Source organism: Barbatula barbatula, assembly GCF_947034865.1.
Source record: "Barbatula barbatula genome assembly, chromosome: 2".
In the NCBI taxonomy this organism is placed as follows: domain Eukaryota; kingdom Metazoa; phylum Chordata; class Actinopteri; order Cypriniformes; family Nemacheilidae; genus Barbatula; species Barbatula barbatula.
In genome coordinates this window covers 31,599,274-31,625,340 of record NC_136767.1, presented here as the reverse complement: position 1 = coordinate 31,625,340, position 26,067 = coordinate 31,599,274, and the positions used below count along the sequence as shown (strand labels likewise).

Here is a 26,067-nt window from a genome sequence, read left to right as displayed (position 1 = left end):
TAACCTTAAATTACCAAAGAGAAAAATGTGCTTCTTCAGAAAGCAAGCAATGATTTGTTTAATGTTAACAAACACTGCGCACATAATAAAATCCTGTAAAATGATCAGTGGTAAATTGGTCTGGTCTGGCTCAGCACATCAGTGATTGGTTGACAACAGTTAAAATTTTCTAAGAACAACACAATATGTATATACTATATAACATAATGAGTTGAAGTTGTTAAAAAAGATGCTGATATGTTCATTAGTCTCATTGTGTTGTTCTTACAACATTGCCACATAAAAACAAAAAAAACCTGTACCACAGGTATCGGCGAGTACCAGGGAAAAAATACTCGTACTCGATCCTTAAAAAGTGGTGCATCCCTAATTTTATTGTCCATAAGGGTGCAGATGTTTTACCTTATACTCTGATTCAGACAAAACTACAAAAAAGTACACTAACCCTCTCTCTTCTCTCAACAGGTAGTGGTCTGGCTTTTGTTGAAACTAGTAACTTTGTATTAGCACCTATCGTACTATTGCTCTTTTATGACATATCGCTTATTGCTCCGTTAACTCTTTGTAAGTGGCTTTGGATAAAAGCATCTGCTAAATGACTAAATGTAAAATCACAACAGTAGCTTCTTATAATGATTTGGGTTGAGGTATAATTCATTGCTATTATATTATTATTATAGTTTACTAAAACTATTAAAACAATTATTAAATGAAACTTACAAACATACAACAAATAAATAATAACATGAGAATAGTACATAGCTAAGCTGCTAAAAAAAGACTAATTTTAATTAGTATTAATTCAAATAAAAAAATGAAAGCTAATTAAAATAAATCTGATTTGATGACGTCATATGTGACTTTGAACGAACTTTTTACGTGTTTTATTTATTTATTTGTTAATTAGTTTTGATTGACTAGTTTAGTTTTGCGCTAACAAACCAAATCGTCTCAATGTTGATTTTAATAAGGAATTTTCCTCTCCAGTCCTGTTGGGGGCGGTAATGCGCCATTAGCCGGTTCATCATCTGCCGTGAACTGCATTAAAAGAAGCGAAGCTGCGTCGCACTTCAAGTTTACAGCAATGTTGATGTCAAAAATGTTTTGTTAAGTCAATAGCGTACAACAGTACATATCAGACTTTAAGAAGCTTAACATCATGTCTTCCTTGCTTCTGAGGATTTTATACGGGTTTTCTCCACCACTGCACAGGCAGTTATTCAAGTGGCCGTTTGTTTTAGCGGCTGGCAAGAAAGATCTCATTGATCTGCCTGTGTTAAATGAAGAAGATCTGGAGGAGCAATTCGTCAGAGGTTCAGGACCTGGAGGACAAGCCACCAACAAAACCAGCAACTGTGTGGTGCTCAAACACACCCCCACGGGCATTGTAGTGAAGGTGAGCTGACCTGAGATCAGTCTGTGCTGGATTTCTCTGACGTTTAACCTGATATACCGGTCTCATTCCCCTGCAGTGTCATCAGACCAGATCAGTGACCCACAACAGAAAACTGGCCCGAGACATTTTAAGGGAGAAACTGGAGGTGGAGTATAAAGGTGAGGAGAGTGAATTGCTGAGAAGACAAAATGAGTCCATACAGAGGAAACAGGTCAAACGGAGGAAAGTTAATGAAAACATTGAGAAAAAGAGAAGATTTAAAGAGACCCTAAACGCAGAGGATTTCGGGTTTAAAAGTCAAGAACCTTGACAAGTCCAAATTGTTCTGCACATGAATTTTGTCATACATTGACTACTGCTGTAACATCACTTGGTGACTATAAAATGTTACGTGTGCCTTTTCAAGATCGGTTGAAGGATGTCTGTAAACACATTTTTGTGCTAACATCAGTGTTATTAAATGTAAAAGTTCCAACTCCAATTGCATGAACTAAAACTAATTGAGGATTGTACAAGAAAAGACAAAAATCTAGAAATCAAGTATGAGCATGACTGTACTAAAAACATGATATTTATTTGATACAAACAAACAAAATTTACAAGAAAAAAATTAAGCAAATATTGTGTATTTCAGCAATAAAAAAAAGTTTGTATTTGTTTGCTTGTAGAAAAAATTCCTACACATCATATTCACTTCATTATGGTCTATTTGAGATGTTTAGGGTTGTGAGAGTCGTGCCGTTAAACTACTCCGATAAACCTGCCTTGTTTGAGTGGTTTTGACTACAACACCACCTTGTTGTTCTTTCTCTGCGCGCGCACACAGTCTTTTCCCCCACATCTTCTGACAGCCGTCTCCTCAGGAAAGCATTCTGACCAAACAACTTTAAAAGAATCCCATCACAGCATCGTTTTAAATGCCCATCACCTCTTGAGAAATGAAAAACTGATAATTTCCCTCTTGGTTTCTTTATTTTTCATAAATGATTATGAAAAATGCTGCATTGTTAAAACACATCTTTACTGCAGTTTGTTGCGAAAACAAATCGTACCAACATCTCGGTGTTTCATACAGATTTACAGCAGACTACAGCAGGACCGTGGAAAAATGCCTGCGCTTTGATACAAAAAGATTCCTGGCGGTCATTTACCTAATGACACTATTAAACCGTACAAAATGGAGTTTAATTACAGCACTTGCTATTGGGAGTCCTGTAAATTTGTCTTTTCTTCAATGGCCTGTTTTACAATTTCAGCCAGTTTTAAGCGATCTACTTTGTCCGAGAAGGTTCTACCTGCAAATAGAAAAAGAGAAATGGGTGTCATGTTGGAACTTTAAATGAAAAAATATTTAGTTTAGTCCACATAGATGTTTCGTGTATTTACATGCAACAACCTCAATCGAACTTCAATTCAATAAAAAAAACAAGATATATAGAACCAAAAGAATATTTGTCTAACATCTTATTTGAAAATATTAGATATCTACAGGCAAAAGCACTTACCATCCCAACTCAACCCTTGCAATCCGTCTCTGAGAAGCTTACAGTCTCGATTGAAGCGCCACGCTTCATGCATCACTTCATTCAGTTTCTCGTTTTCATTATCACCTGCAAACAAACACAACACTGAACGTGAAAAATGATCTTTTAGAGATCAAAACGTGTGTGCGTACTGTACAAACATACCAGCCTGTGGCAAGATGCACTGTGCTATAACATCTCTCAGTTTCTCCAGAGCCACGTTTGTGTCCTCGGGTTCGTTCTCCGGATCGCTGATGAAGAGTTCATCGTTGGGTTTGGTTCTGCAGGGGTCAGAGCGTTAGGTGCCGGTATATATTACTGCTCGCGATATTTTCAAGGACACGCACACTCACCCTAGCAGCTTTCTTTTCCTTAGAATGGGGTTGTTGACATACTTTATGGGTTTCAGGCTGACGTTCAGGTCCTGTATCCTCATGTTCGCCAGCTGCTCGGCATGAGCCTGTTGGATTCCTGCCACTACTGCCTGAAGAAACCACAGGAATATACACAGCATATTTGCTTTTACGCATATCAAATGTACTTATGCTTAAACAAGCTAAGAGGTTTCTGCAAATTGTTTTTTTTGTGGATCTCACCTTGTCCATCATCATCTGAGCGGATGGAAGCACATTGTCGAGTGCCTCGGTGCAGTTGAGCCAGGGATGAGCTAACACTTCTTCTATGGTCAGCCTCTCCTCTGGCTTTACTTTCAGTAGCCTTTTAACAAAGCGAAAACATTTCAGATCACAAAGACATGACACATCAATGGAAACAAATGTAATTGGAAAGAACAAATTTTGTTTTAATGGCCATGCGCGGTTAACTTTACATCTCATTGGTTCTTACGCATCTCCTGACAAAAAAGCATGGATTTTTTCTCGACTTGACTTTCCTACAACCAGATATAATTTCTTAATTTTGCAATATGAAAGAATGGATGAAAACAACAGATATCAGCATTCAGGTCTTCTGAATGTAAATGATGTTTCACTTTAAAATCTGCAGCAGATGAAGGATGCTCACTTGCGGACGATGTCCTTGGCCATCTCAGATATCTGACTCCATTCCTCCTCGGGGAATTCAAAGCTGGCCGTCATGATTTTCTTGCGCATGTCTTTGGGGATGGTGCGGCTGTGGTGTTTGGAGTAAAACGGAGGATATCCACACAGCATGACGTATATAATCACACCCAGAGACCACAGGTCACAGCTCTGAAGAGAGGAATGCAGTGAAATGCTTTCAAGTTCTTAAAAATGCATCAAGCTGGATCTTTCAGAAACACAAGATATACCTTGTTGTACGTATATGGGGTAGGAGAGGTGGGAATTATTCCAGACTTTTCTTTCTGGTGGCGTCTTTGTGCCTCCAGCACCTAATAAAAAGGATCATTTCGACATTAAATTGAAAAAGTCGCATAAATAATGATTTGTGATTCAGGTGTGGATTAAAAACTTATCCGTATTAAAGTAACATTTTCAGTGTATTTCTTATAGAAAAAACGATGACGATTCACAGAAATGATATGCATTTAAATGAGTGCAAAGATCAGATATAGATGATCAGGGGGTTAAAAATAAACACAGCTAGTAAAAGCATGCATCCTGTATAATCCTCCTGTCATCAGAAAACATTTATTCTTTATCAGAAGAGTTCTTACCTGAGGTGCCACATAGTAGGGTGTGAACTGTGGGGTCATTAAATCACCCTGATCAATTTTGGCAAAACCAAAATCACACAGTTTAACAGGAGCATCCTGATGGGGAAATTAGATACAAGAAACATCATGTAAAAACACTTGAAAATGTAACTACTAGTGTTTTACTCACAACTATTTAGGGTTCATTCATTTAACACTGAAGATTCCGTCACTATTTACTGACCCATGTCTCACCATGTCTTTTTACACTTACTTAAAACAATGTATGTAAGAATATACGCAAGCATACCTTTAGTCAAAAATGACGCACCTATCCATCTCTCATAAAAACAAAAATGATCCGTAACTTTTAACTCTCTATCGCCATCTCTGTTTAAGAAATGTAATTGCAAATTACTTTATGCATTTTATGTGTGTGTAAAAATCAAATGATGTTAAACTGACATTTTCCAAAACAGAGATCAAAGCAAACAGCTCATCTTATAAATCTTTGGTTTTCAGTTTATAATGTATGTACTTGCTCAATAACACATTTTTGTTTATTTTTAACACAGTGAAGGATTGCTGCTTTAAGATTTCATGGGACCCACTACAAGTTTAGTTAAATAACTTAAATACTTTTTAAACATAAATCTATTGTGGTACTTGGAAAACTTTCAGGGAGCTACAGAAACTTTCCCGTGTTCCCTATTTAGTGTTCAAGTAGTTCACACTGTCATATTACAGATTAAATGACAAACAAATGTGGATGAACAATATCCACGACTTTTCAAAGAACTCACCAGTGAATTATCTTTGAAGAGCAGGTTCTCCGGCTTCAGGTCTCGATGTGCGATGTTTAATGAATGACAGTGTTGCAAAGCAAGACTTATCTGCAAAAATGGCAGTTTGAGTCAGAAACATGCTGAAAGGCATTCGGTTCATCAGAGTTTTGTTTTAACAAAAAACATTATGCATCTCAGAGTTGTGGAATCTTCTGAATGGTCGTTTGTGTATATACCCAAGTTGTGTCATGCATGCACAGGGCAACTCGAGAAACTGATGACAGATTGTGTCACTGAAACGCTTCCATACTTTCTCAACTAGTGAGGTTTATTGGTTACCTGTTTAGTGACCTGGCTGGCCATCTTCTCTGTAAAGTGCTTGTGTTGGCTGATTCTGTGGAAGAGCTCGCCGCCCTCCATCATCTCCATTACGATCAATAACCTTGCCCTATCCGAATATAGAAGGGAAAATATATATATTTAAAACTGTACCTTTAGCAAATGTTTTCTTCAAATGAAATAAAGTTCACATAGGTAACAGTGTACTTCTCTACCGTGCACTGGATTCATGTGGAAACTGCACACTGTTGGCATACACCTCCACTATCTTAACAATGTTGGGGTGACAGGCACACATCATATGAAGTCTCACCTGCAAGAGGAACAAACGTTTTGAACACAATTTTTTTGCGCAATGTATGACTTATATTACCCCTATGAACTAAAATAAGAATTTATCCGAGTCTTAAAAATGTAGAAGCGTACTTTATATAAAAGAGAGAAAAAGATGAATCACAATACCTCATTGCGAGCTTTGGATCTGTCGATTAAGATCTTAAGGGCAAATCTTTCTTGTGTTGACTTCTTCACACAAACCCTGAAGGAAAAAACATAAATTATACACATCCAAATAATATATTTTTCTGCTATTTGTTTAATCTGGTTTACTTTGTGTGTACAAAATCTCATCATGTTTTAGGTCACAAAGGCCAACAATACTTTAAACTAGACACTACCTCACAGGACCACTGATGCCAGCCCCCAGCTTCTGTGTCCAGTTAATGTTATACTCCTCCAAGATTGATGCCTCCTATAAAAATAAAAACAAGTATTTGCAAACTGTATTTAATTCACCTTAATGATATCCGAGCTGTGCGGTCGTTGTGGGTTCAATACCCCGGAAACACACATACTGTGGATAAGAGAAATTCTGAATTCACAATAATAGAAATAATAGTACTTTCCAACTAAAATAAACATAAAATGGCAATTTACAAAGATTTTAATATATTTAAAACACGAGTGTGTGTGTGTACCGTGCATCATATTCATTTTATATTTACAAACCTGTACATGTATACATTCTTTATTAGGACATAAATAAATCCATTTAAATTTTTACCAATCATTTAACTGATATATAAACGTGTCTAAATATGCACAGCATATGTAAAAACGATTCTGGATGTGTTCAATCTTTTGACAGCCCTATTTTTCTCGTGTATGATGTTTTTTGGTTGAGCTTCATTTACCATTGTGTTTTTATTCAAACTGTCGTAATGCAAAAGGTTATTTTGTAATAACCAAATACTTGATTATAGCACTTTTTACTATGGTAAAACCAAGGTTCTTTTTCCATGGAACCAGACACAACCTTGGTAAAAAGACAACTTGTTTTATTCCCAGTGTCACTGCTGTAATATGGTCAGTTTACTGGTGTTTTGAAGGCAGTAGGGTGTGTTGTTACTGTCATGTCATGTAATACAACACTAAAGTGTTATTTGTAGCTCCGGAGATCAAAAGACAAGACAAATACGTTAAGAGTCACAGAACTTTACCATAAAGAATCTGTCCACGCTGCTGTCCTCAGACATGATGTGACAGATTCACGACGCTCACGCGAAGCACGTACTGGCAATGCTTCTCATGTAGTTTTCATGCTGAACTCCTCGTCGTCCTTCGCTTCGGATAGATCAGTAGTCGCTATTATATGCAGGAAAGTGTCCGTGTTATTTCCATGTCGACCAGATAAACTGCTTTGATGTAGCGAGTGAAAACCGCGAGCTATCCCGAGAGACAGACGGACATCTTGCACGGGCGCGCGTGCTAAGTGAGCCGCAGATCCGACACCGTCCGAACTGTAAACCGCTATAATGTTGTCGAACACCTGCGGACTAAATACACGACGGAGAAAACGAGTTAAATCCCGGTGGGCTACCGGGACGCTAGCTATTGACTCGCGTTCTCACAGCAGACGGTCATTCCGACACGTCTCGAAGTCCGCGAGGGTCGTTCGACTTAATTTGCGTCAAGAAAATGACAACAGATCGTAAGTTATTATATTAAATGTATTTGCTAAATCGCTAGCTCGAGCTGTGATCCGGAGCTGAGGAAGACTGTTATTCTTCGGTGCGCTGCGCATCGTGCAGTCAGCGCGTTCCGCCATCTAACGGGCAGGAGGACTATCGACCTTATGACTGTTTGACTTCGCGCGGCGCTGCGTAGATAGCAGAGGATATGACGTCAAAGTACCGCGAGAACGATTCGTACGGAGGAGGGTTACTCTCGCGGTTTTAATGTCGTGCACCGAGCAGTCTGCGCAGCGCAGTATGACGTCAAACTATTTCTTTAAAGGTTAAAAAACGTTTAATTAAATTTTTATTGCATACTTACATTGTTTGTTCACGTTAAACGATTCACTAAAAATTAATTGAACATGGTTTAACGGCTGACTGGATTTGGCATATTAATGTTTCAATGATCAAATGATCAAAATAAATCCAATATTTCTCACTTTGAAAAGGTTATAATAAGGTTCTACACAATTTGAGCTTATACAATTTCAAGCATGATGTTGGATAAATTGGCACAGTTTTTACTCATTTATATTTTTCTTTCTTTTATTTCAGTATTAATGCAAAAATCGTGGGTCAACATTGCCCACATAATGGACCAGGCAAGACTATAAAACATGCAAGTAAATAGTCGAGCTGCTGGTTTTTTATTTGTTTGATAAAAAGCACAGACACATTTCTATTTAATCTCTGTTAGTGTTCTTTTACTGCATAATAACAAATAGAGAAATATACAAGTATTTAAGTGCTTTAAAACAAAGAATGAACAAAAGATAGAAACATTCGCATGCAATTAAACAGTGATTGTTATGTAATTCTTATATGGAATAGAATTAATAAAAGTTAATACTTTTAACTCTTAGTTAATACTAACAACATATTACTTGATGACATTGAGGCAGAATTACATTTTAATAATGTGCTTGTCAGCTTCTTCAGACACCTCCGACCATCTAAGAATTTTTTTGTGGAACCTTGGTGGTAACCTAAAGAAGTGAAAAGAAATGAAAAGAACATGAACACATGCAATTCTTTACGATAGACAAAATCAACAGAAAGCGTCAATTTTCTATGTGATTTGATCCTGAACCGTGTAAATAGTGTTTGAAAAAAATGGATAAACGCATATCTCATGATTTTTTTATCGTCATAAATAAATGAAGCCACAAATCTGTGACAACGTGAGAGAAGTTGTTTTGGCTTTAGAAGTCTTTTCAGCAATATGAACGGAGTTTCATTTGGATGCCCTGTTATGGTAAAGCCATACCGTCTTGACCTCTGTGTAGTTGTCCAGTACATACTGTCCCTGTTCACGGCCAATTCCTGAGGCTTTATAACCTCCAAAGGGTGCTTGAACTGCAAACACGTCGTAGCAGTTGATCCTAATAAAATAAAACACACAAGCCATATGTGAGCAAAGTAGACATGCATCATTTATTCAATGTCCTACCAGAGCTGTTATTTAAATTACTACACACTTACCACACGGTCCCAGCACGCAGGCCGTTGGAGACATAATTGGCCTTGTCAATGTCTTTGGTGAAAACAGCAGCTGCCAGGCCATATTTACTGTCATTGGCTCTCTCGATAACTTCCTCTACGGATTGAAACTTCAGAACCTGCATCACCGGTCCAAAGATCTATCAGCAGAGAAAGAGGACAGCATATTATTGGAGGACAGAATGTATAATCCGTAAATCAATATTGCATAATAAACCCCACCAGAATGACATGTGGTTTGTTTTGCAATGTAAATGGTATTGCGCTCACCGCAATAATAAATAAAAGGATATATTATATTAAATGTGATAATGTGTTGACAATATAGTGGAGAGCGAGACCTCCTCTCGAGCGATTGTCATGTTATCCTGAACGTCACCGAAAATGGTGGGCTGGATGAAGTAACCGCGGTCAGCTGCCACCCCCCCACCATGCATCAGTTTGGCACCCTCACGCTTCCCGTTGCTGATGTAACCCAGAATCTTCTGGAACTGGTCCTCATCCACCTTCAGCCACGTGAGAAAACAAAAAACCGGCTCGCAACATTGATTGTGAGATTCAGACATTTATATTTTAAGCAGATGTTTATAAAGCTGTACCTGGGGTCCCTGCTCGGTTTTCAGATCAAAGGGGTCTCCCACGATCGTCTTCTTGGCTCTCTCCACACTTCTCTCCATAAATTCATCATAGATGTTCTTCTGCACGAACGTACGAGAGCCCGCACAGCAACACTGTCCCTGGTTAAAGAAGAGGGCAAAATGGGCCTGCTCAACGGCTTCCTCCACTGCAAACACAAATATCAAAAGTTTATGTTTATCTTGTTTTAAACATCGCATTTCTATCCTTGTATATTGTTTTAAGCTTCAGAAGATGGAAAATGATAGTTTAAGTAGATGTAATGCGTGTCAGGATAAAAGACTGAACTCACTGTTAGCATCTGATAAAATGATGTTGGGACTCTTTCCTCCCAGCTCCAGTGTCACCTTCTTAAGATTACTGCTGCCGGAGGCTTTCTGGATGAGCTGACCTACCTAGAAAATAAAAATAAGACTGGTTTAAAAATATAGCCGCAAACAGCATTACATGGCCAAGAACGACAGAGGCATCAGCATTGAAGTGAATGTAATAGGACATAGTGTCCCAGCTGATGCCTTTAAGAGAAACGGTTAAAGAGCTGTAAGTGGAATTATATTTATAATTTGAACCAATATGAATATATCGATTCCAAGTTATTTCTGTACACTTTATTTATAGAGATAACAAAATGTAACAGTATTATAAAGTCAAAATAGTCCGATCTCAAGCAGAGTTATTTTTATTTTAGTTTTGTTAATATAGCTTATTCAGTTTATTGCTAGGTTAACATGTTTTATTTTCATTTAGTTAAAGATTCTTTTGGGAACATTTAGGTCGATGTTTTATTTGACTTTGAGTTGTTTAATAAAACGTGAAAAAAAGTTCAGTATGACTGTCTTATACTTTTGACTTCAGAGAGCATCACATTTACAGGACAGAATCATCCAAACATTTCCAAGAAAATGTTCTTACGCTGGTGGAGCCGGTGAATGCTACTTTGTCAACATCCATGTGAGATGCGATGGCTGCCCCTGCCGTGGGACCCATTCCTGGGATGATGTTGACAACACCAGCAGGGAAACCCACCTAAACCAACGTATGGAAAGATTCAAGTCAGTAAAGTCTTATTTATTGTTTTATTAATGGCAAATTTAACAATGGCAGTCACCTCTTTGATAAGACTGGCAACATAGAGCGCAGTGAGAGGGGTTTGCTCTGCCACCTTCATCACAACTGTGTTTCCTGTAGCCAGAGCAGGACCGAGCTTCCACGCCTGCATCAACATAGGGAAGTTCCACTGTGGGACAGGAGAAGAGAGAACACACATTAAAGGCATAGTTCAGCCAAACATTTTAAATCATTTATTCACCCTTTAGTCATTTCAATCCTGTATGACTTTCAGATCTTTCTGCAGAACACAAAATAAGTTATATTGAAGAATGCTGGTAACAGAACAACGCCAAGACTTGATGTTATTGGCAGAGCCGTTGAAAAACAGAGTTGCGACCCTCACACAGACGTGTGTTGGAAGAATGGAATGCGGAAGTAACTGGTGTCATGGAAGGCTCTATAGTTCCAAATATTGCATTGAAGCAGATTCATTTCACTATTTCCCAAAGTCATTCAGAGGTAAATTGATTAAAATACTCTCTGTAAAACTGGTGTTTTATTATAAGAAACAAAACATTGCTTTCCTAAATAAAAATGTATTTTCTGCATCTGTATGTTTGGTTGAATGTTTTCTATAAAGACTGCTTATTAAATAAAATGTACTACTACTAGTGTCTAATCTAATCTACTAGTGATGCAACGCAATGAAAATCGTGCGCCGAAACCGGTAGTGATTCATCATCGGTTACTAACAGATCGTCTGCTGATCATTCGCATGGGAAGAATTTGTTGCGTTTTAAGTTTAGCTTTAAAACTCGCTCGAGTCAATGCGCGTGAGCTCCGACAATAAAGAACAAGGTCACGCTCAGTTGTCGGTATCATTTTCCATCATTTGTTATATTTATTAGTTTCAGCCTTTGTTATGGCGCACTTACAATATCGTCCTTTGATAACAGCTAGCGTGAGCGCGAGCACTGAAGGGGAAGGCGCGGGCGGCGGATATTTCGGCATTTTTTTCGGACAGTTTTTTCTTTCGGCCGAAACCCATAAAGCCATTTTGGGCAGCCTAAATTTCAGTGCATCACTATTATCTTCCCTCTCTCTGTATAAATGATCTAATAAAATCTCTTACTGACTGACTTTGTTTTCATCATTCAGCGTTACATCACTTACTTGCAATCATTGATTATTTATTGATAAATTGTGATTTTTATGTGAATGTCTTAACATTGGTATGTACTGATGATCATAGAAGTATAAGAAACAGATGAATGCATTCATAGCGTTAATGTATTGCACATTATGCATTCTTCCTAGTCAAATTTAACATACGAAACTGATTAATACTGTCTCTCTAACACTCATGAGACTAAATGCTATTATACATTTTATCAGAATGAGCTTTACATTTGTCTCAGTGACAGAAGCTTCAGTGCACATACAGGTTAAAAACTGACAAAGTACAAATAAATATGTCAGAGAAAATACAAATACTCTGCAGCGAGAGTCAAAGTGTGTCGTAACTCTGCTTTTCAACGGCTCTGGTAAAGTAGGGGGTGCTATTATGCTGATCTTTGTCCTAAATCTGACCTGAAGGAAGTCTATGAAAAAACAGTTTACTCGGCTCAACTTTAGTTTGGAATGCTTCCCACATTCGGGAAGAGATAAAAAAAAGTTTGTTTAAAAGCAGAGGCTCTGTTCTCTCTTTTGACATATAATGTACGTTCAAATATTCATAAAGGAAGAAAGTTACGTGAAAATGTAAAATAAATGTTTGCGCAGACTGACTTTTCTACTAAAAACACTGGTGGGGAAAGAGTTAATAACATTTAGCCAACGGTGCCTGCAGATAATCAAAGAAAAACTAAAAATACCAGAAAAACAACCTGGGAACTGTACACCCTGCATGACCAAAAGAATATATAGAGACCACAACAATACGGCAAGTAAATCCAAAGATTCATGCGTTTGAAACCTTTTGTGATATTTATGATCATGTTTCAACATGTTTCAAAGCTTTTCAGGTGCAATATGCTAATGATTGAAAATGAAACAGTGTTCCCGTCGCACATACTTACAGGTATAATTTGGCCACACACTCCGACGGGTTCATGTCTCGTGTAACAGAAGTAATCCCCATCAATCGGAATAGTCTTCCCCTCCCATTTGTCGGCCCACCCAGCAAAATACCTACAGACATAAACAATGACGTTTAAAACTGCTTAGATGTGATATGTAGTTCTCCACACAGTTATTGTGGCCAAAAAATGCACAGACTGGCATTTCCACCTCAAGCATTTGACCACCATGGGCACATCCACAGTGTAGGAGACTGCATACGGCTTCCCATTGTCAAGAGTCTCAAGCGCCTATTCAAAATACAAACACAACAAACATGGGTCTTTATATAACCAAGAGGAGCCATCAACGATTTTATTGAAGGCCTTATTTGTATTTTCCAGTGAAGCATATGCACGATTTATATATAAAACAAACGACAAAGTACAAGACAAGTGTCTCACAGCTAAATAGGCAGAGTCTCTCTCAATGCAGTCGGCCAGTCGGCTCAGGAGCAGTCCACGATATGATGCGTCCATGCGTCGCCACGGAGACCCAAGCTTAAAGGCATTTCTGGCAGCTTCCACAGCTTTGTCCACATCCAGCTGAAAGCAGAGCAGAAAAACAAACATCATGCTTTCAACATGCTGTCCACAGAAAAACATCCAGTTCATTGTGTGACGTTCATTCAGAGGAGATGAATAAAACACACGCCTACCTTATCAGCCTCAGCGACCTGACAGATAACATCACCGGTAGCTGGATTGATGGTTGGGAAGGTTTTCTTACCTACTGCATCATGCCACTCGTTGTTGATGAAAATCTGCGACAAGACACACATCAATGAGATCAGGGCTCTCAAGTCTCACGTATTGGCCCGCGAGACACACGCAATTCAACCAGTTCACACGCCACACCGTGTATTTCTCACGACGATCAAGATAATGTCCTGCAAGCTTTACATATAACGTTGTATACGAGGCGCAGGCACACAAAGTGACGTTTCCTGCCGCCAGCACGTATCTCGGCCACCGTACGTTCGTAACTATGCAACCAACAATATCGCGCGAACACACGTCGTGACGGACAAGGTAAGTTGGAAGAAAGCTCGTCTAACATTTTATATATAGTCCATCGTATACATATTAATGCAGTCAAAAAAAAACCTTGTTAGAGGATATGGGAAGGAATGAAAGTGTATTTCTTCATTTTATTTAAAATGATATACTCTATTAATAGTCTTTCTAGTTACATTAATAACCCCACATGTAATTTGTGCTGGTTAATTAAGAACGATGGGTAAAATTGGGGGGCGGGGCTTCGCTAGGGCTCCTCCCCTAACCGGATGTGATCTCACTCCAAGCTTTTGATAAAACCCTGATGAGATCACGAGTAAAATATCATCTATATGAATAAACTTTAGGGAATAGGGCTGTCTTTAAAGCTTATGTATAAAATCAATCCCCATGGTGACAATGCGTGGAGTTTGAACCCAACTGTATATATACCATACTGTCTCTATACACGTGTCAACTGTCGAAACTGTACAATACACGTGAGTAGAGTGAAGCGTTATCTGAATCCTGAGGACATACCACGTGACCATTCACGTCCTTTAGGTGTATTTGCACATACAGTCCAACATTTCCGTATGCGTTTGTTCGTATTTGACAATCTGAATTGTACAAAACTCCTCTCAAAATGGTTGTTACGCATGCAAAAAACGCAGAAAATGGAACCCAGAGTCTAAACATAGGCTGTGTTTAAATGTGATTGACCTTATTGATTTCTTAACGTGCGTATATGTCGGACTCAATGTGCATTGGCCTTTATTCTAACCATAACAGTCCAATAATATAATCACTATACAAAAACTCTAAGACATATTTTGAGGGATATTTCAATCAATGCACATACGAACATCTTGCTAACTCCTGAATTCAAGTAAATATATAAAGTCTGTGCATTACCTTGTTATAGTAGATGTCTGGTTGGGTGTTGGGCGCTGGAATCGTTAAATGACGGCACGCGGAGACGCGATAAACTTGCGGTAAAGTTCGCTGGAAAACCGTGCGCAACATCTTTAACGCAACTCGCTGGATCTCTGCACACTTTGCTGGAAACGCGCTGTAAATATAAGAGGTTGCCAGATCGTGAAGAGAAATCCATTAAATTGACAAAAATAAAACATTTAAATACTATAATAACGCATCTAAGTAATGGTGTATCGTTTCTTTGTATGCGACCGTTTTCATCGGATTGACGTTAGGATTATAGTGATCGCGTTGTTTGCGTGAAAGTGTACGGTCATTTGAAAATAACTAAAATACCCAAAATGTACGGATTTGGCAACAAACGTCGATAGCGCACCGCTCTACACGCACTTAACCTGTTGCGTGAAAATAACTTGCCAATAAACTGACGCATGAATATATCTGAAATATATGTTTATTTTACGTGATCGTAATGTGACTTTGCGATATAGTTTGGACAATTTAATTAAATAAATAATCATATATGTTGTGAGGGAAATAAACAACACAATTCCAGTTCAAATAGAAACAAAGAACCGTGATGTCTATTTAATGTGATGTCAAATTAGCATTAGTCAGATGACAAATTGCAAAGGTGCATTTTAATACTAACTTTAAATCACCTACCTGGACCGAGCATCACATTTTCTTGTCCATGTTTTCTACAGCCTACAATCATATGTTTAAAAATGGATTTGTCTCTTTAGGTATTGACGTTTATACTACAATTGTAATGTAAGTTGTAAACACTTTGAACTATCAAGGCTATGAAGCATATACTAAATTTGATAGCCTTTCTAATTAACAAACAAAACACACAGCCGTAATAATGATAGGTCTCGGTGGACATTTTTATTACATACTTTCAACTCTTCACGTACTCTTGTAATATAAGTAAAAGACTTTGCACATAACAGTGATGTTACGTTTTAAAATACATTCAACAAAGGCCAAAAATGTAAGTGTTCATAATGTGTTCAGATCATGTGTGATATAAACGCGATATAGAGCGAATTGTTTTTATTTTTCTTTGGCAATGGGGCGATTAATTCCGCTGACTTTTATTTTAAAAGACACATCACGTGACACCACCCCACGGCCGTGTCATGTGATTTGAATGTAGTGAATATGGCGTCTCATTTGTCTTACGGCAGAGTCAACTTAAATATTTTGCGGGAGGCTGCACGGAAGGATCTGCGTGAGTTTCTAGATAAATGCTCCGGAAGTAAGGTAAAGATCTTTGTTTTAAAAACATGTAAACTGGACTCTTTAACATCCAGCGGCCCTCTCGTGCTGTCACTGTATCATCATCACCTACTCGATTACATCCGCTGCAGATGTGAACTGTGCAGTTAGTGTGTTATCAAGTATAAAAGACGTTATTACTGCAGCTGTTGTATTGTAATGTTGTTTAGGTGATCTTAAATGTATACAAATTATCATCACATAAGACGTTTTCATCATCATCATCATCATCATCCTTTAATTCTTGAATGTTTTTATTATATCTTTTTAAAAGGCCATTGTTTGGGACGAGTATCTTACTGGACCTTTCGGGTTGATAGCTCAGTATTCACTTCTGAAGGCAAGTCACTGTCTTCACAAAAACACACACAATGGCATTTTTCCTTTTATTGTGACCCTTCATCGTTTACATTTTAACATCTCCCTCTTCCTTTCATTTGTCTGTTTAATAAGGAACATGAAGTGGAGAAAATGTTCACTCTTAAAGGAGGTCATATACCTTCTGCTGCCGTCAAGAATATCGTGTTTTTTGTTCGACCGAGGCTGGAACTAATGGACATCATTGCAGAAAACGTTGCAAGGTTTAATTATATTCATTCTCGTCTTTATAACCTTGATATTGGAAATAAATGGTGAAATATGTTGAAACTGTCAGAGGTTTGGGTTATCAAGGTTCATTCTTCCTTAATGCTTGTGTTGTTTTTTCTCTCCCCATTGCAGTGAGGATAAACTACAGCCGCCGCGAGATTTTCACATTCTGTTTGTGCCTCGCCGGAGTCTTCTGTGTGAGCAGAGACTGAAGGAGAAGGGCGTTCTCAACTCCTTTACAAACATCGATGAGTACATTCTGGACCTCATTCCGTACGACAGCGATCTCCTTTCTATGGAGTCTGAGAATTCCTTTAGGGTAAGAGAGAGTTTTACATGAATGCATTAAAAATAGGCAGTGTGCTTATGAAGAAGTATAGCATTTTTTTAAATAAATATATATGATGATGTCGTTTGATATGCAATACAGAAATGAACATGTACATAAGCAAATAAGGCTTTGTCTATTTCATTCTTTTGAAAGGAATGTTATCTAGAGAATGATCAGACAAGCCTGTATCACACTGCCAAGGGCCTCATGACTCTGCAAGCGCTTTATGGCACAATACCCCAGATCTTTGGTAAAGGAGAATGTGCAAGGGTGAGTAGAAAAGTGAAATTGTTGTTGTTATATAAAAAATGTAGGCTTTGTTTTTCTTTCAATTTGGGATATGATGTCTTTTCTTTTAGCATGTGGCCAACATGATGTTGCGGATGAAGAGAGAGTTTGCCGGCACTCTCATTCCGACCCTACCCGTGTTTGACACACTCCTGCTGTTGGATCGCAACGTCGACCTGCTCACACCCCTAGCCACACAGCTGACTTATGAGGGTCTCATCGATGAGATCTATGGCATCACCAATGGTAAACTTTTTAAAGAATCATTTCAAAAGTCAAAATAGTATTTAAAAGACTATTCTGCCATGCCTTTTTGACAGGTTACGTGAAGCTGCCACCGGAGAAGTTTGCACAGAAGAAACAGGAAGAAGGTGGAAAAGATCTGCCCACCGAACCCAAAAAACTGCAGCTCAATTCGGCCGAGGAGCTTTACGCTGAAATACGTGACAAGAACTTCAATGCCGTCGGCGCAGCTCTTAGCAAGAAAGCCAAGATTATATCTGCTGCGTTTGAGGTTTGTGATTGTTCTGAGAGGCAGATGGGAGGAACCGGATGCTGACTTTTAAGTAAATGAAGCTGCAACGTAAACAAACCACTAGCTAACAGCCTGCACAGCATCATACCAGCTTTGGACGGAAACTGTTCCTTTAACTGTTTAAATAATGAAATAAGCATATATTTATTTGTCTATTGTAGGAACGACACAATGCAAAGACGGTTGGAGAGATCAAACAGTTTGTTTCTCAGTTGCCTCACATGCAGGCGGCTCGCAGCTCTCTGGCTAACCACACGTCTATCGCTGAGCTCGTTAAAGACATAACAAGCAAGTCATAGAAACATTCCTGCCTGTTCTTTTTGTTTTTTCTCAACTCGGGGTCTGTGATATTTCACATTGTTTTAATGCAAAGTAGTAAAAAAAAAGATTATAAGATTTAAGTTAATATTTATTATGGATATTTATCTTGTATGCTACTACTTTATTCTCATAATTTTGACTTGATTCTCAAAACCTCAGTCTTGTTATGTATTGTTTTGAATGTGCGATGAAAACACTGTCACTGTTACATGCTGTTGGTAATAATTTGACTTCCTTAGAAATTAACTTGGAATCGAAAATTGGGAAAACATTCAAATTCCCTTGATAAACTCACGTCAGGACTTTCTTCAGAAATATGCCAAACTTCTAATATAATATCAGAATGAGGCCTTTTACTTGAACCTCTGCTCAGATTAGTGTTGGCTTTGGTGTGTATTTTTTAGTGCATTAAACTGATTTTTTTCTGTGTTTCAGCCTCAGAAGTTTTCTTCGACAATTTGACAGTCGAGCAGGAGTTTATGACTGGAGTGGATACAGACAAGGTGCCTTGCTCTGTTCATGAATCCAATCTTTTATCAAATTTGGGATCATTAAAAAAAGAGATGTATTAAGATATAATAATGTAAAAAGCCCCGGATACTGTAAGCAACTGTTCCGAGTGTTGAGCAGAAAATATTTAGAAGTTATTTCATATTTTGATCATTTCTTTGACTGGTATTTCAGTGTATGGTGTTATTCTCAGGTGTGCACGTATATAGAAGACTGCATTGCACAAAAGGATCCGCTCATAAAAATCCTGCGGCTGGTTTGCATGCAGTCTGTCTGTAACAACGGCCTCAAACAGAAACTCCTGGACTACTATAAGAGAGAAATCCTTCAAGTAAGACAGAATTGTTTTGTGTTTTGTTAAATATTACATTTTTCTCAGAGGTCCCCCTTAAGCATTTTATTGCTCATAAAACCGCCGTATATCGTTTTCAATGAACTTTTACTGTCACTATAGGATCACACTTATGCATACGAGTCACCGAAACCCGTATATATTTATTTATATGTAAATATCTTATGTGTTATATTGGTCCTGTTTTGTGGTTTCTCTCTCTAATGGATGGAATTCACTAAAAGACTTTAAAAATCTGAACAGATTTTTTTAAACTAGACATCACACACTTGCAGACTTTTTGAAAGTTTCAGATAGAAACTGATCAAATTTGCAGATTGGCACAGACTTTCTGCAACAAGTCCAGACTGAAAATCAGCCTTAAACTGACATGATCATATTTTGGTGTAGACGTACGGCTACGAGCACATTCTGACCATCAACAACCTGGAAAAGGTTGGGTTGCTCAAACCTCAGAGCACCATGAGAAACAACTACCCTACAATCAGAAAAACCCTGAAGCTGTGGATGGAGGATACAAACGAACAGGCCTGTGTATTTGTTCATTTGTCCTGGTGTTGCTGTAGCACTTTCGGTTGTATTTTGCTCATGACTTTGGTTTAATTTGTCTTCAGAACCCCAACGACATCTCGTATGTGTACAGCGGTTACGCTCCTCTGAGCGTTCGTCTCACTCAGCTGCTGGCACGACCCGGCTGGAGGAGCATAGAGGAGGTGCTGAAGATGTTACCTGGTCCTCACTTTGAGGAAAGACAGCAGCTTCCCGCAGGCCTTCACAAGAAACGTAAGTGATGACTATTGGTGTTATTTATTATTTTTGACGATGGTTTTCTGCAGTGCTTCTTCATGGGTTGTGTTAACACAGTACGCTAGCGCTCAAAAGTTTTACGTATTTTAGAATAAAAATTATTAAATAAAACAAAGGGAAGTAGGGGAATTATGTTGTAACTAAAAAATTATAAATTAAAACGTGTTCTATTTCAGAGTTGTTACCTTAAGACTAGAATTTGAATCACGCAGCTTCTTGAGGTCTCAACCTGAGATGCTTTATAAAAGGAGTTCCCATCTGTTCTGTGCTCCTATTGGCTGCTCTTTCTTCATTATTCAGTCATAGTCATCCATTTAAAAGAACAAATTCACTACATAAGATGTTAGTTTTTTGGCCAATTGTGGCCTAATGGTCAGAGCGTTGGGCTTGTGATCAGAAGGTTGCCGGTTCTAATCTCAGTACCAGCAGGTCATGACTGAAGGGCCCTTGAGCAAGGCACCTTACCCCTGATTGCTCTGCAGTAATGTGCCACTGTATAAAAAAAAAAACTACTTGTAAGTCGCTTTGGATAAAAGCGTCTGCCAAATGAATAAATGTAAATGTAAATGTAAAAAACTACTTTCAGATCAAATGTTTTTTTAAAGCAAGAAACATTTCACTCGAGTGTCCAAAGACTTTTGAGCGGTAGTGTATTTATGTGCTTATTTTCACACTTATTTAACAAATCAGATCTTTTAAACACATAAAAAAAATTCTCAACACTCCTGATAATGATTTTATAAATTGTGATGGAGGCAACATACTCTTCTGTTTGCAGGTCAGCCGGGGGAAAGCAGAACGACTCTTGTCTTTTTCCTGGGTGGAGTGACTTATGCTGAAATTGCAGCTTTGAGGTTCTTGTCTCAGATGGAAGACAGTGGGACAGAATATATTATAGCCACAACCAAACTGATCAACGGTACTAGCTGGATAAAGTCTCTGATGGATCATCCCGAGGCTCCGTTGTTTTAAATTAACCATGTGAAGCTGAAGGACATCAATATTGTCCCAGGAGCATCTTCTTCCCAAACTTTAATGTTGTGTATACATGTATATTTCCACAAGCTGTATTATTTTATAAATTGAAAAAACTGATACGTTTTTTTATGTTGCCTGTTACTAAATTATCGAAATAAACGTGTGATAAATACTTGACGGTAGCTTGAGTAAACAAATGTTTTCCACATGTTCACTGTGTCAGCGTGGTGAATTGTTGGTCTTCTAACGAAATAACATTTGCTTAAATTACGTGTTCATCATGGTTGCATACACAAATAAACTGGAAGCATAGTATGTGCATTTAAAATGACAAAATATATTTTTCAGGCATTAAAATAATTTGTCCACCACATAAAAACATTTTAGTATAAACCCCCCTGGACCTTTAAAAATATATTTGTTGTCTCTATGCCTTTTGACACACGTGTGGGTGGTTTATAAATTGAGTACTGGGCATCATGAAAAGAATCTAGAGTCCATTCTCACTTGATTGAAACAAGATAATTTAATAATAAATGTGTCAATTGAACAATCCGTCTGGGTCGTACATCAACAATTGTTGTGAAGATCATCATAAGTAGAGTTTGATGAGTTCATCGCTGACGGCAGATGGGGTCAGCACCCCGAGGTCAGTGAAGAGTAATGTAATGAGAGAAGGAGGCGTGTAGTCGATCATGGGATGCTCCTGATTCAGATCTTGTGATTTTTTCAGGACGTCTGCTTTGTACTGAACGAGAAAGATGAGTTTTAAATCTTTTTTGAATTTTGCATGACAAGACAACTGTTTTTGATTTACAAATAAGTGCAAACTTTACGTTCACATGATTTACGTTCACTTGTCAAACTTCTCAAATTGACTTTTAAAAATCTAATCAGAGTTACAAATGATCTGCTTATGGCGTCCGACCGAGGTTGTATCTCCTTATTGGTGCTGCTCGATCTTAGTGCTGCATTCGACACCATTGACCACAGCAAGACTCGAACATAGACTCGTAAATGATGTCGGTATTAAGGAAATAGCTTTGAAATGGCTTAGATCTTATTTATGCGACCGTTTTCAATATGTAGCAATAAACAATGAGGTATCACGCAAATCGCAAGTCCAGTACGGTGTACCACAGGGCTCAGTCTTAGGGCCTATGCTCTTCGCATTATACATGCTACCTCTAGCAGATATAATAAAGCAACACGGAGTAAGCTTTCACTGTTATGCTGATGATACGCAACTCTATATTTCCTCGAAGCCTCGTGAAACACAGCAATTCCATCGAATAGTGGAATGCATAGTCGATATAAAAAAGTGGATGAGTAGCAATTTTTTATTACTGAACTCGGACAAAACTGAAGTGTTACTTATCGGACCGAAAACCACCCTACGTAACAACCAAGAATACTGCTTAACTATTGATGGATCTTCCATAAAACCCTCATCTTCAGCTAAGAATATTGGTTTTATATTCGATAGTACTGTGTCATTTGAGAACCAGGTCGCCAACACCTGTAAAATTGCGTTTTTCCATCTTAAATATATATCTAAACTACGTCATATGCTGTCACCATCAGATGCAGAGAAGCTTATACATGCCTTTATGACATCAAGACTAGATTACTGTAATGCACTATTAGGTGGTTGCCCTGCAGGCCTATTACAAAAACTCCAACTGGTCCAAAATGCGGCAGCTCGAGTTCTTACAAGTACAAAAAAGTATGAGCATATTAGCCCGGTTCTGTCAACCTTGCACTGGTTACCTATAAAGCATCGCATAAACTTTAAAATTGTGCTTATTAAGCCTTGCATGGTTTAGCTCCTCACTACTTGAGAGAACTTCTAACGTATTATAGTCCATCACGTGCACTACGCTCTCAGGTGTCAGGTCAGTTGGTAATACCTAGAATTTCAAAATCAAGTGCAGGCGGCAGATCCTTTTCCTATCTAGCGCCTTAACTTTGGAACAGTCTTCCCTGCACTGTCCGGGAGGCAGACACACTCTGTCAGTTTAAATCTAGACTAAAGACGCATCTTTTTAATCTTGCATACACTACACTATCATAATATATATATTTCAAAGATCTAGGCTGCACTAGTTAGATCAACCGGAACCAGGGACACTTCCAATAACAACTGATGCATTTGTTGCATCAAAGAGTGCAGAACAGTACTCTACTCTCAGCCTGTTTTGTCTCATTGTGCCAAGGTTACTAGAGCGGGCAGGATGCAGTCCAAGGCTACCGGAGCGGGCAGGGCGCAATCCATTCCCAGACCTGACAAATGCTGGACGAAGGACGTGGCGACTCTACAAAACTTCAGCCACTATTAGATTATTAATGATAATTTTAAATCTAACTTTTTTATTTTGCCTTGTTGTGCAGCACTGTCGAGCTTGTGCAGAGGCTGCAGCTTTTGCCAGAGGGGAACTGGAATCCCCTGGTTAGGCCTGGTTTCCCTCTGAGGTTTTTTTCTCCTCCAATGGAGTTTTGGGTTCCTCGCCACCGTTTGCACACTGTTTTGTACTGTTTGCCTGGCTGGGGGGGCTGCTAGAATTTGATAGTCTTATTTAATTAACACTGCATATAGGAATTTATTGTGTGTCTGATATTTGACCTGTGTTTTGACTTCCATAACCTTTTATGTTTTGCTTATAGTCAATGTTTTCTTGTACAGCTGCTTTGTAACAATGAAAATTGTAAAAAGCGCTATATAAATAAAGCTGACTTGACTTGACATTTTTTAGAGGATCGGCAAAGAGGCGAAAATGTTGTGTCAGCCACCGTAGTGCTTCAAAAGGGAGGGGTGGAGTGAGCAGCTGGTTGCAATATGCAACCTCACAACTACATGCCGCTAAATTTCATACACGGGACCTTTAAATTATAAGGGTCTGGCAAAAAGTGTAGACATGTTATGAGTGCAAATGACTTTCAAACAAACGTACCTTAAATCTATCGGGTACATCCTGCTGGTTAAGGGGGAAAAGTCGCACAAACTTAAAACTTTCTGCCACCACATAAAATGGTTTGTTGTGTGCTTTGGAGCAAACTGCCATCTGATAGGTACCAATCTAAGAGAAAAACAAAATGACATGATTACTTTTAGATTTCAAAGATATATTAAACAGTATGAGACAACAGCGGAACTTTTTCTGACCTTGTTGATAACACCTCCGCTCTCCACAACACCTTCAGCTCCCACGATCACCAGATCCACTTTTTCCATGATGTATCTGAAATCACAAGTGTATCAAATGTTATTTAGTAAAAAATGTACTTTCCCCTCATGAAGTCATAGACGACCTACACCAAATAATCGAAGTTGATCTCTCACTTACCCGACCGCAGCATCCAGCACTACTGTGACAGGAATATTGAGTTTGCGCAGTTTTTCTGCCATAAGTTTACTTTAAGGGAATGGGGGAAAACAAGAATGAAGCATTAAAAAATTTAACTTGATATTTCTGTATAATGCACTATATTTATACTTCTATATTCTATATTTGCATTCTGAGTTTAAAGTGGTTTGCATTTAGCTGGTCTCTGCTTTCGCTGCACTCCCTAAAAACATTTATTGTATATATACGAACATGTACTTATTACTACGCTATTTGCGCTTCTGGTTACATGCAAACTGCTTTTAATCGGCCCTCTCGGCCTACTTGTATTCTAAACAATGACGACGGTTGAATTAAATCTGCCAAAGTAAACATCATTCATAGCAAGGCGTTCAAAGAAAAGTGGATAAGAAATGAGTCACCCTGCTGAATCCGGCTGTGATTCAGTAACATACACAGTGAAGCGTTTGTTATCAGCGGCTGCGTTTTCCAGAACCTTTAACACGACTCTGGATGAAGAGTGCGTCAGGATTTTCTGCAGGACAAAAGCAGAGGTGCACGCTTATCCATGAGCAGAATGCTTCATACATTAGTTCTTTCTAATGCGTTTCATTGTTACCACCATACTTACAGCTCCATCTTTGATGAACGTGTGGCAAAGTTTGGCCACTTTTTCCCTAGACAAGGATATTTTCTTCAAGAACAGTTCTCCTCTCTCTATCATCACATTCTTACACCGTGAGAGATCCTGTGGGACAAAAAGCAGGTGATCGTTTAACTCACGCATTCTGCAAAACAGAAAGAGATCCTGTCTTTTAATAAACTTAATAAAGACAAAATGTCAAACTGACGGGATGCTCCAGTGAGGTGAGGCTGATGAACCGCAGGAAGAGTTCTCCTCCAGAAGACACGGCGACCGATGAATCCGTCTCCTGTAGTCTATGAATGGCCTGCGTCATGTTCTCTCTCAGGCCGAGGATCGTCTCACCTGGAGAATGACAGGCATCAGTTCACATCCAGTGCTCATATATGCTGATATAAGAAAAAGAAGAAACCGACTCTGATCTCTCTTCAGGAACTCCAGCAGCGAGCTTATGGCAGCCACGGCTGAAGCCACATCTGGACGCTCTCTGGTCTGTGTCCTGAAATATTCCACCAGCTCTGGAAAACATCAGCAAGATGGTGAAACTAACCAACCCACCACTACAGCAATACAGTTGACCACAATGTCACAACTCAAATAAAAAGTCATCAAAATTAACCATTTACTACAGATTTGTAAAACCATGGTTTATTTTCATCATTCATTTCACTGGCATCAGCAAAATGAGATCAAACTCACCTCTCTCTTCCATAATGAAAAATGAGGGATTTTAAAATTCACATGTACTTGTGGGATGTCCTGCAAACGACCTTTGACGGCAGCAAACCGTCCAGAAAACTAAAATACATAAACTTCAAATATGAACAGAAGAAGATATGATGTAATAAATATATTGACATAAGCAGCGCTTTAGGATGAACTGGCGTTACACTTTCTCTACGTTTCTGTAGCGGTGCGTTACGCACGTGAACGGAGCGTTATCGCCACCTACTGCCAAGCACGAGCACCTACAGAAGACCGCTATAGCTCAATTCTCTTATATTTATACTCATAAAATATATGGTTTGATATGTGATTGTTATTTGCCTGGAGTTCACCGTAAAGGGAAAACGTTATCGCGATTCACGTGACAGTTTCTCAAGCGGGATCTGGCAACACTGGCGCTTGGTTTGGCCGTCATGTATGACGTAATT

At 38.6% G+C, this 26,067-nt stretch overlaps 5 protein-coding genes across 8 annotated transcripts; 2 read left to right on the top strand and 3 right to left on the bottom strand.

The window, feature by feature from the left end:
• Nucleotides 1-994: 994 nt before the first annotated feature.
• On the top strand, nt 995-4,381 carry mtrfr (mitochondrial translation release factor in rescue). Of its 3 annotated transcripts, XM_079484332.1 has the most exons (3): nt 995-1,396; nt 1,473-1,554; nt 3,329-4,381. In XM_079484332.1, exons 1-3 carry the CDS (start codon nt 1,160-1,162, stop codon nt 3,331-3,333), a joined length of 324 nt encoding a protein of 107 aa, XP_079340458.1. In that variant the 5' UTR covers nt 995-1,159; the 3' UTR covers nt 3,334-4,381. The 3 variants fall into 3 exon arrangements, with proteins under 3 accessions (XP_079340458.1, XP_079340456.1, XP_079340457.1); XM_079484330.1 differs by lacking the exon at nt 3,329-4,381 and having other exon boundaries at nt 1,473-1,841; XM_079484331.1 differs by lacking the exon at nt 3,329-4,381 and having other exon boundaries at nt 1,053-1,396; nt 1,482-1,841.
• Nucleotides 1,880-7,795, bottom strand: mapkapk5 (MAPK activated protein kinase 5). The gene is made up of 14 exons (XM_079484319.1): nt 7,179-7,795; nt 6,357-6,430; nt 6,142-6,217; nt 5,895-5,992; nt 5,680-5,788; nt 5,359-5,448; nt 4,577-4,672; nt 4,211-4,291; nt 3,943-4,130; nt 3,516-3,636; nt 3,273-3,403; nt 3,085-3,200; nt 2,902-3,006; nt 1,880-2,691 (listed from the first exon to the last, which is right to left on the bottom strand). Exons 1-14 carry the CDS (start codon nt 7,212-7,214, stop codon nt 2,597-2,599), a joined length of 1,416 nt encoding a protein of 471 aa, XP_079340445.1. The 5' UTR covers nt 7,215-7,795; the 3' UTR covers nt 1,880-2,596.
• Nucleotides 7,796-7,930: 135 nt separating this feature from the next.
• On the bottom strand, nt 7,931-15,832 carry aldh2.2 (aldehyde dehydrogenase 2 family member, tandem duplicate 2). 2 transcript variants are annotated; one of them, XM_079486420.1, is made up of 14 exons: nt 15,599-15,832; nt 14,909-15,065; nt 13,657-13,761; nt 13,403-13,543; nt 13,170-13,249; nt 12,959-13,070; nt 10,939-11,067; nt 10,743-10,856; nt 10,123-10,225; nt 9,794-9,978; nt 9,536-9,700; nt 9,177-9,334; nt 8,962-9,076; nt 7,931-8,680 (listed from the first exon to the last, which is right to left on the bottom strand). In XM_079486420.1, the coding sequence occupies exons 2-14, from the start codon at nt 15,017-15,019 to the stop codon at nt 8,648-8,650; spliced, it is 1,551 nt and encodes a 516-aa protein (XP_079342546.1). In that variant the 5' UTR covers nt 15,020-15,065; nt 15,599-15,832; the 3' UTR covers nt 7,931-8,647. The 2 variants fall into 2 exon arrangements, with proteins under 2 accessions (XP_079342546.1, XP_079342545.1); XM_079486419.1 differs by lacking the exon at nt 15,599-15,832 and having other exon boundaries at nt 14,909-15,329.
• A 202-nt stretch (nt 15,833-16,034) lies between these two features.
• vps33a (VPS33A core subunit of CORVET and HOPS complexes) lies at nt 16,035-21,103 on the top strand. The gene is made up of 13 exons (XM_079486390.1): nt 16,035-16,201; nt 16,491-16,556; nt 16,670-16,797; nt 16,937-17,123; nt 17,289-17,405; nt 17,495-17,669; nt 17,744-17,937; nt 18,120-18,246; nt 18,715-18,782; nt 18,983-19,120; nt 19,532-19,669; nt 19,756-19,924; nt 20,727-21,103. Exons 1-13 carry the CDS (start codon nt 16,100-16,102, stop codon nt 20,918-20,920), a joined length of 1,803 nt encoding a protein of 600 aa, XP_079342516.1. The 5' UTR covers nt 16,035-16,099; the 3' UTR covers nt 20,921-21,103.
• A 325-nt stretch (nt 21,104-21,428) lies between these two features.
• Nucleotides 21,429-26,040, bottom strand: eif2b1 (eukaryotic translation initiation factor 2B, subunit 1 alpha). The gene is made up of 10 exons (XM_079486406.1): nt 25,840-26,040; nt 25,613-25,711; nt 25,330-25,431; nt 25,122-25,258; nt 24,902-25,018; nt 24,693-24,805; nt 24,271-24,339; nt 24,090-24,165; nt 23,878-24,003; nt 21,429-21,674 (listed from the first exon to the last, which is right to left on the bottom strand). Exons 2-10 carry the CDS (start codon nt 25,623-25,625, stop codon nt 21,519-21,521), a joined length of 909 nt encoding a protein of 302 aa, XP_079342532.1. The 5' UTR covers nt 25,626-25,711; nt 25,840-26,040; the 3' UTR covers nt 21,429-21,518.
• Nucleotides 26,041-26,067: the final 27 nt, after the last annotated feature.

Excerpts from the sequence above, each read along its gene's own strand:
- mtrfr (XM_079484330.1), top strand. The coding sequence starts at position 1,160 with ATGTCTTCCTTGCTTCTGAGGATTTTATACGGGTTTTCTCCACCACTG. Across the intron at positions 1,397-1,472 it reads CCACGGGCATTGTAGTGAAG|TGTCATCAGACCAGATCAGT; the intron begins GTGAGCTGACCT and ends ATTCCCCTGCAG.
- mapkapk5 (XM_079484319.1), bottom strand. The coding sequence starts at position 7,214 with ATGTCTGAGGACAGCAGCGTGGACAGATTCTTTATG. Across the intron at positions 4,292-4,576 it reads CCTACTATGTGGCACCTCAG|GTGCTGGAGGCACAAAGACG; the intron begins GTAAGAACTCTT and ends CCTTTTTATTAG. Across the intron at positions 4,131-4,210 it reads CCCCATATACGTACAACAAG|AGCTGTGACCTGTGGTCTCT; the intron begins GTATATCTTGTG and ends TCCTCTCTTCAG.
- aldh2.2 (XM_079486420.1), bottom strand. The coding sequence starts at position 15,019 with ATGTTGCGCACGGTTTTCCAGCGAACTTTACCGCAAGTTTATCGCGTC. Across the intron at positions 9,701-9,793 it reads AAACCGAGCAGGGACCCCAG|GTGGATGAGGACCAGTTCCA; the intron begins GTACAGCTTTAT and ends ACGTGGCTGAAG. Across the intron at positions 9,335-9,535 it reads TGACAATCGCTCGAGAGGAG|ATCTTTGGACCGGTGATGCA; the intron begins GTCTCGCTCTCC and ends CTCTGCTGATAG.
- vps33a (XM_079486390.1), top strand. The coding sequence starts at position 16,100 with ATGGCGTCTCATTTGTCTTACGGCAGAGTCAACTTAAATATTTTGCGG. Across the intron at positions 18,783-18,982 it reads CTGGAGTGGATACAGACAAG|GTGTGCACGTATATAGAAGA; the intron begins GTGCCTTGCTCT and ends TGTTATTCTCAG. Across the intron at positions 19,121-19,531 it reads ATAAGAGAGAAATCCTTCAA|ACGTACGGCTACGAGCACAT; the intron begins GTAAGACAGAAT and ends ATTTTGGTGTAG.
- eif2b1 (XM_079486406.1), bottom strand. Across the intron at positions 25,019-25,121 it reads TCACCTCACTGGAGCATCCC|GATCTCTCACGGTGTAAGAA; the intron begins GTCAGTTTGACA and ends TTTGTCCCACAG. Across the intron at positions 24,340-24,692 it reads TCACAGCCGGATTCAGCAGG|TAAACTTATGGCAGAAAAAC; the intron begins GTGACTCATTTC and ends ATTCCCTTAAAG.